At 44.3% G+C, this 14,900-nt stretch overlaps 1 protein-coding gene across 1 annotated transcript in view; it reads right to left on the reverse strand.

Moving 5' to 3' along the window:
* Positions 1 to 210: 210 nt before the first annotated feature.
* The window catches only part of KCNQ3 (potassium voltage-gated channel subfamily Q member 3), a 289,359-nt gene continuing 274,669 nt past the window's right edge, over positions 211 to 14,900 (reverse strand). Inside the window, exons 13-15 of the mRNA XM_037020788.2 lie at positions 12,460 to 12,558; positions 10,675 to 10,759; positions 211 to 9,070 (exon numbers count right to left, since the gene is read on the reverse strand). Coding sequence (XP_036876683.2) covers positions 8,342 to 9,070; positions 10,675 to 10,759; positions 12,460 to 12,558 — 913 coding nt within the window. The 3' untranslated portion in view covers positions 211 to 8,341. The remainder of the gene's footprint in view (positions 9,071 to 10,674; positions 10,760 to 12,459; positions 12,559 to 14,900) is intronic.

The raw sequence follows: 14,900 nt of genomic DNA on the forward strand, positions 1-14,900 counted from the left end.
TCTTCTCCCTCCTGCCTTCGCTCCATCAATTAGGGCTCCTTTCTTGGGTCTTTATCCTCTCCCTCCCAGATGCTTCTTTTCTCATAACTGACAACTATACTCATGTCTTCCCTATCACCCCCTCCTGCAAGCAATAGCTAGCTGTCTTTGTCACTCCATGTTGCCAGCGAAGCAAATAACATCCTGTCACATGATCATTGAAATGTCCATTTATTAATAAGTGGTGCAGTATTTGTTTTAAGGTAGAACATAAAAAATCAGGTAAGAATTATTTGCATAATATATATGGAAATCAACCTATTAAAGTTGTTCAAATTTTGGACAGCCAGAATATAAATTACACATACAGTTTAAAAATTACAGGAAATCATATTATAAAGAGCACTAAAGGCCACTTGTGGAATAGTCGTGTTCCCAGAACGTGAAGAGAGCCTACTCGTAGCACGGAGACAAATTCAGGAAGCAAGGCACGAGAATTCTATGCCGAAAAAGGGGGTTAAAGAAACTACAATTCAAAATCAAATGTAATGGATTCGTGTCACTGGGAACCTCAGTTTACTCTTCAGAGATCAGTGTTTCCCATCACTGCCACATTAGAAGAGAAAAAGGAGAGACAATAGCCGTATCTCCCCAGAAACAAGGTAGAGAGCATTGTTCTTTTAAAAACAGGAATGTTTGACAAATCTGATGAAGTTGGCCTGTCTTGCTGGGGTGATTGTCAAGATGGGGCAAAGCCTTCCTCACATCCCCAACAAGAGAATCTCTGACACTTGACAAAGTGGTGGCTGCCCCTCTTGGAACCTGACCTCCCACCTGGATTCAGCTCCCCCAGGGATTTTGGAGGGTGGAATTGCTTGCTCTGCTCTTCCTTGGAAATATGTTCAGAAGGGACCAATCACCAAATCAGATTGGCTTCTGCTGGGAACCTTGGTGTTTTAGGGTCAAGAAAGAGCAACACAACTGATGGGAGCGTGTGGCCTCTGAGAGAATGTTTTTGAAGGCTCACCTGTTTCTGCAGGATTTTGAAGCCTGGAAATAAAGGTATAGCCTAGAGACCAAAATGGATCGGGAGGGACACTTGAACTTGTTCGGTTAAAACAATGCTGGGAGATTCTTGGGGACAAGGAACAAGGGGGTGCTTGTAGGATTATGTGCAACACACCAGACTCCCAGGACTGAGGGATTCTGATATGAACAAGGTGAACAGTTTATGTGGCATTATTTTCTGCCACTGACAGGTGGATTGTGAAACCACTCCAAGGACCAGGCAGGACGGGCTGAACAGCCAGCACAGAAGTCATGCCCCTCCCTGTGCATCTGCGATCGTTCTGCCATAAAGCTGACTGGGCGTAGGAGGGCAGGGCATCGTGCCGGGCCACAGGGCAGCATGACTTGAGAGCATTTCCATTGACCTGGGAGGCTTGGTGGGGACAGGATGAGCTTTGGAGGTACACGAACTTTGGTGACAAACCCAGATCTACCTCTTACAATGAATAACCCCATTTGGCCAGAAATTTCCCCTCTTGGCTTCAGTTTCCTCGTGCATACCATGGAGACAGGAATACCTCCCCATGGGTTGTGATGAGGATGGCACGAACTCAAGAGCGGGAGGTATTATGCTGCATGCAACTTACATAGAGAGCTTAGGGTAAGGTTTTCTTCCCCTCCCTGACCTCGGTCTTGTGGGCAGAGGGAGAGAATGGGAACATTGAAAGAAAACATGTTGCTATTTTACATTACCCTTAAGCATCAAATTGCAGTTTATTTGACAAATGTAAGAGGAATTACGAATATATTTCTAAACTCTGGGCTTTTCACTATTTAATAATAAGTCACAGTCATGTTAATCTTTATAGAGCTCATTTTTGGCTTACTTCCCCCTGAAACTTACTTTAACCCTAGAACAATGCTCTTTGGAGGCCAAGAAGACTTAGGTGGAATGACAGTCTTGAAAATTACTAGATCACTTCTTGTTATCCAAGAACTTGACCACCTTTCTTTCTATCTCCTAGGACTTCTGGGTTAGCCTGACTCAGGAGCACTGAACCCTGCTCTTGGGTTTAACAAGGGCCATCGGTGAGCCCGGCCAGATCCCGTCCAATCTACCCCAAGCACAACTGGAATGCAAACCAACTGTAGAAATCCTCATTTGAGCCCACAGAAGCCTGTTTGCATTACAATTACCTCCCAATTAAATGAACACAAGATATCTTAAGTTGAATCCTGTTTGCTTCTTTGTAGCCTTAGGTGAAGGCCCTAAAGTGAGTCCTAGTTGGGACCTGGCCAACGTGGGCATTCTCTGAGATAACCTGGAGGAACCAGGCTGTGCTCGGGTGAGACCCAGAGATCCCAGTGCACAGGGATGCCTTTAGTAGAACTGACAATTTAGAGTCATAAAGGTTGCAGAACTAATCATATCCCACTCCCTGGAATCAAACCCATACTTTTTTTCAAGGAAAAAACTTGTTAAATTGGCTTCTAGATGAGCATACAATGACCTGACATGCCTCTGGAGCTAAATAAGTCCAAGTGATGGGGCAAAGAGCAGAGGCAGCCCAAGCCTGGCAGGACAAGGAAGGGGCCAAGCAGATGTCAGAGGGGTGGGTGGAGGAGAGGAGCTTCTTTGTTCCCTTTTCTGAGCGCACACAGCAGTAGGAGTTTTTGCTAGGCCTTTGGAAGTCAACAGGATTTGGGGACAAGGAGCATTATCACCTTTCAAGGCTTGGGCTCATCTATCAAATTCCAGAGGTGGGAAAGAGGTCCCAACAAATGTATCTGGTTTAGCAATTTCTTGTGTGTCCAGAAGTTCTCGTTTCCCCTAGGGTGCAACAGCAATACTTTCTCCTTATTTGTAATTTTACTTGTAATTTTTGATCTTCAACATCTGGACCAGTAGTTAAGAGACCTGGCTTCTTGATTCATTCTGCTCCCCAATTACTCATTCAATCACTGAGTGACTGACTGTGATTTGCTCTGAGACTCCGGTTCCTGAATGAAACAGAGAGGTGGTTGCGCTGGGTGCTTAAGCTCTGTTCTGGCTCTGAGCAGCTCAGAACCTGTGAAATCATATCTCCCTGCATCTGCAGCAATTAAACAAAACATTAGTCACAATTTTCCTACAGGGATGCCAAAGCTGAGCTTGCTAGAGGCTGGGAACAAATCCCCCTGGGTCGGGTTTGTGGGACCTTGAACTCTTTCTTCTGGAAGTTCTCCATTCATTGCCAGGGTGTGTGACAGACGTCATGGCATGATTGACTTTCCTCATTGAAACCACTAGATCCTTCATATTTAATTACTCCTGTCATTTGGCTTTACCTCCTACAAGCCATCCTTTAAGAGAATGGTGCAAAATCTGGTATTGCAGGTCTAACCCAGCTACTGGGATCCAACAGTCCTTCTCTCTGCATTGCCAATATCCCTGCTCTTCCTCATTTTGATGGAAAAAGGAATCATTTTTATTTATAGAAATAAACTTATTTAAAGAGCAATTATAAAAGTGCCTGATTTTGTCATGTAATAATTGGGATTGTATCTCCACCACTCTTATCTGAAAAAAACATTTTTTTCAGTGTAAATTTAGAGTTCATAAGTAATACCAAAGACTGAGGCATGAAGTCCACACATATATAAAGAAAGAATATGTGTAACAGTCCCCAGTACATGGCCACTGCTGTTCTTGGGGCATTATATATATCGATTGTTTCATTTGAAAATCAAAACAGGCCAGAAAAGTCAAACACTTTTGAATGTCCTAAAACTCATGTTTTCATCTGCATCATTTCTGCATCCTTCCTAGCTCTTTGACATTTCCATTGCTGGCTTCCAAAACCACTAAAGCCATGCGGATAGCCCGTTTCCTACCTGGGCATTGGTGAGGTGCCAGTTGCTGCTTTGTTTAGAGGACTGTCAGCTCAGTTCTGAATAGGGTGATATCAGTAACCCAAGCACTCTGGGTGCATTTGAATACAAACAAAAGACATACAGTCTTTTTAAAAAGTTCATCCTGAAATAAGCAAGCCTTCAAGGACAACTGAGGCCATGAGCCAAATTTCTAAGGATGCCTGGGGCATTACCTTAGAAGAATATTCCCAGAAAACAAAGACCAGCTATGTGGCATCTTCTGGGGGAAGCCTGAGGTGTGCTTGGCAGCCATGTTCAAAGTGCAGTCAACTTGTTAGACCACTGAAAACACTGATTCTATTTCTCCAGAGTTTGATGAGCAGATTCCCACAGGCAGAGTGGTACTTTTCTCTTGAAATAGACACTGTGTCTCTGCCGGTACCACAAGCCTCTCTTGGAAGTAGCTCAGCTCTTCACCTGACCTCAATCATAGTAGGGACTTGGAGAGGAAGGTTTTTGCTTTTTCCAAGAACCTTCTCAGGTGCTCAAGAACTTCCTTCTTGTACAGCTTATCTGGAGCTATAAAATCCAAAGTACTGAACCCAAACACAAAGTCCCCATTCAACCCACTCAGTCTTCCCTGGGCTGATGGGGTCATTAGTGTTTTGATGTGGAGTTTTTGCTCTCATTTTCCTCCAAGTTCAGTCTTATGCTGATCCCAAGCCAGGAAGCGTTCCTGTCTGTACAGAGTTGTCTTGAGGGATGAATTCAGATACTTTCCATTTCTGGTAGGCATAGTTTGAAGGGACCTCCAATAACTGAGGCCACACATTCCTAGCTTTTTGAAGACAGGAACAGTAGTTTTCTTACCTCTGAATTTTCTGTGCACTGCACAGTGCCCAGCAGATACTGGTGCTTAATAAACCTTGTAAATGAATAAACAAATGAGTGCTTTTATTATGCTTTCATTAGAGTCGCATGGAATCACGAGGAGAGTCTTGACAAACCATGAGTAGATCCTGTTATGTAAGGATTTTCTACAAGTAATTATTCTTCAACTTACAGTGTCTAGGAACTGCGTTGCACAAAACAGGCAGTGCATAATGCTTAATTGTTAACTAATTCGTTCATTTTGAACTCTAGTGTATCTTGGGGTTTTCTACATATATTTTCATGAAAACTAGAGCTTATAATCAATTTCATGTCTAAGCTCTCAGTTTACAGAAAAAGTACAGTTAGTGAATAGAATTTTCTCAATGTGATTCTTTTCTTTTCTTAGATTTTTCCTTTTTGCTTGTGTGCTGGTATTTGATAGTCAAACATCACACTTGATTTCAGGTATTTTCTTCTCAGCCCAACAGGACCACCTTTACCTAACATTTGCAAAGTACATTGATCTCATTCTCATCCCACTAAAATATTACCTCTTAAAAATCTTCATATATCTTATTGTGACACAGAGATATTGGATACCTATAATGGGATCACAGTTTCACTTGAGAAAATTATTCCTACCTTTTCTGATGGAATTGTTACTATTTCATGGGATTCTGTTAAAATTACTGCAGTTTCCTGGGCAAGCTTCAGAACTACTGGTATATCCGAATGGTGTAGTCTTGGGCCATGTTTGTTAACCAATTCTGTTGGCTCATTCCATCATGCTGTTCCTTTGTGTGACAGTGTGGAAGCACACAGTTTCTCCCCATAAATTATGTTCAGTCCTACACCTCGAATTCTGCTTTATCAATCCTAACCATGTTGATGATGTTGTCTATGGGCAAGCATCTTGAGCAGGTTTGCCTTGCTTTTCTGGAATTTTCTTTTAAGGGGGATATCAAAGAATAGTCCAGAAGATCATTTTTCACTTTTTTTTCCTTAGATAGGAAAGAACATCTCTTAAGGATCTTATCATTTATTCATTCATGAACAATGTATTTTGTCTTTGTCTACACTGGTAATGACATGTTGGTAATCCACACAAACCCAACCTCTGCCATCCTGGCCTTATGATCCAGCAGGAAGCTAAGCCTGCCCTCCTAGAGTTTGGAAAATAATACAAGCTCCAGTACTTGTAGGTTATTGAAAGACACTAAGGCAGTCCTCTAACTTTGCGTCCAAGGTAACTATTTTTAGCTTGAGGATGAGAAAGTCTCATTCTTCCAGCTGCAAACTCTGTCAAGGTCCTGGCAAATCTATTTGTAAGATACTGAGGCTAGTAGGTTCTGTAAGAATATTAGTAAGTTAGGAAACAATAATTGGTGCATACATGGAGAGTTTGATTCATTCTCCAATTTTTGTTTCAAATAACTCAAATGCACAAAGAATATGGTAACATATTAGATGGTAGGTAGTACAAACATTTCTGTGGAAGTTCCAGGAAGCTCAGAATCAAGAACCAAGCCTGTGGGAGGGCACAGAGGTTCTCAGGTCATCAATGGCCACTCATGGCACTGACAGGCGCATCGACGGGAGTCAAGAGGGGGACCAAATGCTGCTCGCCCCTTGCCCTTCAGACTGTAGGAAGGCTACATGGCACCCTAGAGGGGAGGGAGTTTCAACTCTGTGTGTGATCTTTCTTATGCATGTCCCGCCTCAGACTTGAATGTCAATGCATCTGCTCCTGAGACTCTCCATGTAAAACTTCTTTTCTACCTCTCGCAATGCTTGCCCTTGGCCAGAGACTTGAGGCTTTGGTTGTATGTTCCTCAAGTCCAGGGCCAAACCTTCCTTATCACTGGGCTCTGAGCCTTTTGCACACTATCTGTTGACATGTGCAGTGGAAGATATCAATCTCTGAGAAAGCAGTTCCTCTCTCCAACACACCGCATCAGGTAATGAGCACATCAGGCTGCCTCAGCACTATGGCTCTTGACGAGACAGAGCTGTGAGGGAGAACTGCAGTGGCATTTGCACAGAGATAGGCGTTTAGGCCAAGTCGATGAGCTCAATGGTCACCGTGGCAACCATCTGGAGCCAGTGCTTGGGTGTAAGAGTAAGACAGTAATACTGCAGTGTAGTCATTTAGCTAATTCAGCTAAGCCTAAGAGAAACCTTTTCTGTCAGTGTTTCAAAGAGTAACGACATCTCCCAAGAGGCCACAGGACAGCTTGTGCTTAATATTAGTTCTTATACAGTAGGGCAGTGTTTTCCAGGTTGTGTGACTACACTTCAGCTAATCTTATGGCTACATGTGGTTTAAAAAATCTGGAGGAGTAACATTGGATGGTTCTGGAAATTTTGCCCATTTGTATATTAGTAAATGTTACAGCTTCTTTGTATTATTATTTTTTTTCTGGATCCAAAATGCAATGCATATAGTGAGCATGTTTTGCAATAAAAGCAGACAGCCCTATCTTGCTGGATAAGTTGTGTCATGAGTGCTTTTCACACGATACAGACAGTTGTCTTGGCATGACTTCTGGGTCCCATTGTGTAAATGGCAGAGTGGTGTGTTAGGAAGAGACCAGGGCCTGGAGCCGGTCAGCTGATGGGGCTTTGAGTCCCAGCTCCCTGGGGGACAAGGGAGTGACCCTGGGCATGTCTCTCTACCCGAGCCCAAGGTTTCTCATTTTTATAAAGGACTTGGATCAGATAATTCCTGTGCTCTCTTGACTCTAATTGATATTTGATGAATAATCTGTACAAGTGTCATGGGGAGCAATGTGAGTTGGAACTGCACTTTGAAGGCACTGAACTTGGCTCCTGCACAGAGGGGCACCCCATTTATGTAAATGTAATTGTCTTTGGCTACATAAATTGGGAACTATTTTAACTTGTGTGTGTTTTCTTGCCACCAATTCTTAACTCATTTGAAATGCTGCACTTGGGGTTACCACCACCTTTTACAGATGAGGAAACTGAGGCATGATGCTAGACAATGGCAGGCCAAAGGAGGTCCCTTTGAGAGCTTTTAGATAGCTTCGTCACTTTTTCCTTAATAAAATAAATGTTAAAATTCTTGGTTTTGGATATCCGATGACATTCTTGTACCTTTCCTAATGTGTTAGCTCCGGAGGCAACCTCACTGATGCAATGCCTTTTTGTTGAGAAAATTATTTGCTTGCTTTAGAAAACAGGTAATCACTGGACTGTTTTATACAAAGGGGCCGTGGTTCGAGAAATAAACTACTTTCCTTGCTTACCAAACCCAAATCTAAACCAGCCAACCAAATAAATAGCACAGTTCATCAGTAACTTTGTCCTGTACTGGTCCAACCATGATTAAAAGTAAGAACAGCAGATAAATGTGTATCCTAGACAAGATTAGCGGTACCAGTTATATAGTGTAAAGTCATGCAAACCATGCTTGAAAGGAAGCGGCTTCATTGTGGTGACGTGGGGAGGAAAAGGCCATGACAAGCCCCTGCCCAGGTGGGGGGGCCACCACGCACATGCATATTTGATGCAGCCGTTGGCGATCTCACTGGTGAGTGTTGGGCGTGAGAGCAAGTGAGCTATACAGTCTGTCTGCATTCCAGAAGGAGTCAGCCTGTGAGCCTTCTTAAATGGGCTTGTTGGAAGGGGTCCATATCGAATCAGAAATCCCGTCCCCAGTGGATGACAGAGGCATGGAGCCGCTGGGTGTGAAGGGGTCTGTGTCCGTGTCCGTCTCACCCTCGGCAAGGTAACGTTTCTCCCTCATCCAGCTTGAGCCCCCGCTTGGGCCAAACATGTAATCATCTCTGTCTTGGGAGATGCTGAAGCCACTTGGAGACCGTTCCAGCTCCTCGTGGTTGACCGACATCAGGGACAGGGGCGTGTCGCTGTCCCGCGTGACGCTGCGTCTCTGCCGGGGGGAGACCTGGTCCGAGCAGAGGCCGTGCAGTTCAGCCTGGAAGTGGTGGCCCTCTTGGCAGTCTGCAAGTGTCAAAATAGGGAGGACGGTGGGCCGTTCTGCGTGTGTGGCTGCCGAGGAGGAAAGAGTTGCTTGAATCTTTCCAGAACTGGGTCCTCTCTGGGGCAGGTTCGCTGGGTCGTGGGCAAAAAACCCATAGGGGCCAACTTTGTCAATGGGCAGCTGGTGGAAGCTGTAGGGGAGCTCGTGGGGGCCTGCCTCGGAATAGCTGCAGATGATGGTTTTCAAGCCAGAACCCCGGTTGTCCTCCTCCAGCTCGGCGGGCAAGGGGGCACCCTTGGTGGGGCCGGCCTCAGTGACGCCCACCTGCAGCCTCTCCATGTGCTGCATGTGCATATCCACAAGGAAGTCCAGTTTCTTCCCCATGTCGTTGACCTGGAAAATACAAGGAACCGGCAGTCATGACCTCCCCTGCGGGTGGGGTAGCTGTTAATGGTCAGGAGGGAACACTGTCGCACTTACTTTTCAGAAAGGAAAAGGGGTCTTGACAAGTCATAATATTAACAACAGCTAATAATTTTGTGCTTCTAAATTCTGAGCCCTGCACATGTTTTAATGCTCATCTAGGAACAACCTATACAAGGCTTTCCAGAAAGCAAAGGCTGGAAGCAGAGAAATGGTTTGAGGACCAGTTTCACCCGAGCAGGGGGTGGCCTTTCTGCTGCTGTTTGGGTCAATGAGTGGGAGTTCTCGACTCGCAAACATTCCCTTGGATAGAAGCATGAGGATTGTTAGGGTTCGTTTCTCCTCCATGGCAATGTAAACCCGAAAGACACAAGGGCAGTGGTAAGCAAGAGCTGAGCTTGTCAGAACTGAAGACCTCACCTAGGGGCTTTGGAGGCCAGTGGAAGCGACACTGAGATAAGCTACATCTACTCTTACCTACAACACTTCGAACTTAATCTTTGTGAGTGTGTATACACAGGTATGGGTGTATGTGCGTGTGACGCTCTCTGACAGCTCATAGGTCGCCAGGCAACACTGTGGGCAGGTGTATCATGCCCCCTCACAGATGAGGAGACAAAGCATATACCAGGTAATGGCTGAGATGGTGTCCAAGCCTTAAAAGTTGCTAATACTTAGAGCAGTTCGTGAGTATCTGACTCTGTTTTATGAACTTTAAAGATAGCAACTCATTTCATTGTCACAACATCCCTGTGAGATGAATTACCGTTATTCTCTCTATGTTACAAGTGAGGCACAGAGAGATGAAGTAACTTGTCAAAGGTCACAGAGCTGGTAAATGGAAGAAGCTGAGATTATAAATTAAAATTTGAAAATGAAAAATGATACTCTCAATATACCAAGAAATAAGCATCATTCAAATTTGTTCTGTCTCTCCTTCACAGATCCAATTTTGGGTTATGAATAAAACAAAAGGATTGATAGGAATCCTAAAGGACACTGATGACACCATTTAATCTACTGTGAAGTCAGTTGAGCCTTGCGATCATATAAGCTGCTTTACTGTGGAAACGGGAGGTGAGCTGCCTGGGCTGTTGTGAGTGGGTGGGCTTCTCTTTCTGCCCTGAATGAGCCCACCCATGGCCAGCCCTCCTCCAGGCCTCTTCATATGGGTCACCCACAGCCCTGATCTTTGAGGGCAAGAGGACTAAAGATTCAGGAATGTAGGGAAGGGAACCAACATTTCTTAAGGAACACCATAATGTGCATAGGAATAATTTGCTGAATATTTACTGTGTGCCAGCTACTGTCTAGGTAGTCGACACATATCAACTCATTGAATTCTCACAGCAACCTTATAAGGTATTAAAATCCCCATTTTATAGATGAGGACACTAAGGCTCAGAAAAGTTGATTAGGATGAGCTTGCATCAACCAACATGTGCTGTAACAGGGACTTCTATATCCTAGCCTTGAACGGTAGATACTCAAGTATGTTCTCTCCCTATGAAAAAATGGCATTTGAAGAAAAATGTTACACGCTTGCCTTTTGGTGAGGGAAAGGCAAGACCTACCTGCCTCTCGACTTTCACGAACTTCCCCATCATGCTTTGGTCTTCGATTTCTGATGTGGATGTTCTGGCTACGTATGGTTCATTCCTAGGAAAGAGCCAACAGTTCTCTAAGATCGTTCCATCTATTTCTGCTTTGCGAGGTTGCTTCAGCTAAGCGGCCTATGCTCCCTGGAGCCGTGGTTCCCAGGCTCATGCTCAGACAGCCTGGAAGAGGCCCCCTCAACTGGAGGCACGTGTGAGTCAGGAAAGACCAGCATTTTCCCCCCTTCCACACTGGCCTCTCATGTCTTTCTCCACTGCAGAAAAATTTGAATCCAAGTATTGAGCTGCTGTTATGACGTTTTGTGTCAAGGTTAACAAACCATCTAACTGTGTCTAGAGTGTTTACTTCTTTTAATTTATATTCCTTTGCTCTTCAGTGTCAGACTACTGGTTGAGAGTTTCTCCTGGGAGTGTGGGGTGGTGTAGGGGGTAGAGGGTGAGAAAGGGGTTGTCGAAATGCTGAAATTCTATGCAGTGGGTATAAAAATTTCTCTGTTCCATTTTAAGAGTGAAAAATAGATGCTGAATCTGAAAAATGATGCAAGAGATGATACTGCTGGTGATGGGTTGAGAGGTGGGTTGCCTTTGCTCTTTGACTATGCACAGTTGATGTCTGCCTAAATTCCAGTTAGTTTCAGTATTGTTATGCTCTATGCAGAAAAGAACCTTCAAGGAGCCCAGCTATTGCTCACAACTGTAAATATAAAGCACTCTCTAGGTAGCTGATTTTCTCTCTCATAGGCTACTAACTCCTGCTAAGTCCCTTCCGCTTAGCACTGGAGGCCCAGGTGCTAAATCCAGCTCACAATTGTCTTCCTTACCTTGAACAGGTTTTAAAACATTTAAGCCATCTCAGAAATGGGGAATCATAAAATCTGGATATGCACTTTTCTTGAAAAATTAGACTTTCTGAAAACAGGATCTTTACTCCTAAATTAGCAACAGCAGAACAGAGTAACAATTACCTCCTTGAGATGGACATGTGCTCTTTAGGTGCCCAAGGCCCACCACTCCCTGTCCTATCTCCAGGCCTGAGGCTGTAGAGTAGCTGCCTTGTGCCATCACACTCACATTCTTGCTTCTGTTATAATAAGGAGCTTTATTACTATAAGGTGCAGAAGGGTTCTTCAGCCTGGCTTCTTCCACTCATGTTACCTGCCTTGAGGGCATTTGGGGATAAAGATGTGTAAATGCAGGGCTGTGGACTTTTTCAAGGACTGTGCTTTTGTTCATCAGGACCTACACAAGGAGAACTTTCAAATAATTTTGGGGGGAGGGCAGAGCTGCTCCGCTCAGGGGCACAGCACTGCCTGTCACAGTGGTGTCGGGGGCCTGCCATCTGCTTCCTTCCCCAGCTCTGTCTTGGGAGGAGAATCAATGAACGCAGGGGTGACCATGCAGGAAAACCACCCAGGTGACCAAGGATGCCTCTGGCTCGGCTAACATGACGTGCCCTTTCTGTTCCGATTAACTCTGATTTTATAGTGAGGATATCATTATTTTTGTTCTCAATAACCATAAAAAGGAGACCCACATGGTCTGAGGCAACGGGAGGTAAGTCTTTCTACAGAAAGCTTTCAAATGGCCACAAACTGGAATAGGCTTCAAACTCTTTTCTTCATTTTATTTAGGGGTAGGGCTGTTTCACCCAGCCACAAGGGAACCAGGCTGAGATGTGGGGCAGGGGGTGCCCCCCAGGCTCTGGGGCCACGCAGCCAGCAGTCCATGTGCAACGCGCCCCACCTGGGAGATTGCTGGGAGGGGTAGGTGAATGCTGCCCCTTTCTGCGACTTCTTATGTTTCGGAGTAGATGGAGGTCCTGGGGTGAAAATCATATCTATTCTGAAAGAGACCACACAACGGGGATTCAGTTACAAAGAGTTTTACATATAAAGAGAGGAAAGCAATTCCTCTATTCATTTAGTCAGAAATAGGTTTGAAATACATGAGAGAAGGGAAAAAAGAGAAGGGAGAGGGAAATGGCGGGAAGAGAGAGGGAGAGAGAAAAGACAGACAGACAGAATTTATAATCTCAATATATTATTGTGTTTTTTTTTTGATCCAGTAGTACCATGAGCATCTCTGCAGCCCAGGGGAGAAGGAGGGAGGGAAGCAGACATTCCGCTGAGGCAGGGTGAGTGCCACATCTCATTATTTCTTGCAGGAAGTGTCATCTGTGCTGAGGGCCTGTTTGTTCCTCTCCAAAACATCTAGTAAGGGAGTTTTCCCTACTAAACCTAAGCTCTGTTTTTAGGATGCAGGCTTTTCTCGGTACAACTCTTTCTCTGCAGCTCTGCAGGCTTCTCCGGCCATTAGAGGGAAGGATATGACACCTGGCTTCCATTTTTGGCATGAAGCACTAACCATGCAGCCGTACTGCTCCTGAGCATCACAGGAGACAAATGCCCTCATCACACTGCAGGGCCGGCACAGGGGCAGGACGTAAGGGCACCCCTGAAAGCCCATCACAGGCTCTGCACCACCGAGACCACGTACCCAGAAGTAGTCATGGATGGCTTTCTCTACAAACCCAGCTGCTCTTCCATTGACACCAGCATGTAAAAAATTGACCCTCTGTCCCTCTGGCCTATCTCAGCATAGCAATCAGTCATCCAGACAACCAATCTCCAGTCACAACTCACTGAAACACAGACACCTAATACCAAAAATGAGGACTGTGTCAATATCTACACTATGTGCATTAAGATGGGCTGATATTTTTAGAGTCTGGTATGTCCTAGACATTCTCTCTCCATCCCTCAGATGGCCTTATCTGCATAAATACAGCATGTTGGGCTCAGAATTTGTTTGCACACCCATTTGTGGAGCAGGCATTGAGCACCAACTGTGTGCCTGGCACTATGCTAGGTAGTCACAGGTGACATTCCAGATATGGACAAAGTAAGGTCACAAATAAGCATTCCTCCAGCCCAACAGCATCATTAACTTCCAGCTACTCAACCTGGTGGTCCTGTTAACTCTGCAGGACACCCATGTAGGGAAACATTATTCAGATGAGAAAACCGAGGTCCTGAGAGGACTCAACTCAAGTCTGTTTGAAATCTCATGCAGGCCAGATAGTGAGGCTTTGGTTTCCTGAAGTCAGTTCCTATGTATTGATGTCATATTGTCCTTCAGTTTTTTTAAATGATTTTTCTTTTTAAAAGGATATTTGTACAGTTCATTAAAGATTTGGTAAATTTCAAATGTGAAAAAAAAATCACATATGGGCTCATCATCTCAGCCACTGAAATCCTTTGGGGGACACTCTACTCCTTTTCTCTAGGCCCCCTTTATGGGACAGCGTGTATGTGTGTATATTTCTCAGTAAACATATATGTGTACATTTTTGTAATCACACTGTACACGCTAATATCATAAGACCTAGGCAGAAAATATATATAAATATAACCATATACACCTATATGTAAATGTAGGTACATGTATAAGTATATATATATATGTCTGAATGTATTGTCAGTAACCCTATTATGCATATGTATATTCACAGACCACATAATTTGAACAATCTTATTATATGCATTTTTTAAATGTTGTTTGATGGCTGCATAACTTTTTAATGAGAGCAGGCACCATTTTTCCTTACTACTATTCAAATGATTAAGGAAGTGCTGTATGGTAGAATGGGAATTTTATAACCGGTTGGATCTGGTTTGCCTTCCAGCTCTGCCACCTACTGGCTGGGTAATTTTGGGTAAGTCCATGACCTTTAGAACTTCAGGTTTCTCCTTGGTAAATGGCACCCCCAGTGCAATACGTTATGGGGTTATAAGAGATGAGCCACATATATGTAGAACACCCAGGTGCTCAGCAAACATGGTGGCAATATTAGTTGGACATTAATGCTGTTTCTGTATTTTCACTACTATACTACTTGATGAACATTTTTTTTAATATGGTGAAAAATTTATATTTAGAATTGGACTGCTGGACTCAGTCTAGCTCATCACAATTTGGTGGCAACATCCAAAGCCTCCCAGCCAGGGGCCAGTCAGACATATACCTTCCTGCCCCGAGGCCTGACCAGGTGTGACCTTGGCCAAGCCAGTGTCACAGAGTTTCCTCACGGCCTGTTCAATGTTTGCCGACCTTGACACCCACAGTGCTTGATGAACATTTTTGATCTTAAAGTTTCTCCTCTGCATTTTGGATTATTTCTGAAT

This window comes from Manis javanica, chromosome 2 (assembly GCF_040802235.1).
Source record: "Manis javanica isolate MJ-LG chromosome 2, MJ_LKY, whole genome shotgun sequence".
Lineage (NCBI taxonomy): Eukaryota > Metazoa > Chordata > Mammalia > Pholidota > Manidae > Manis > Manis javanica.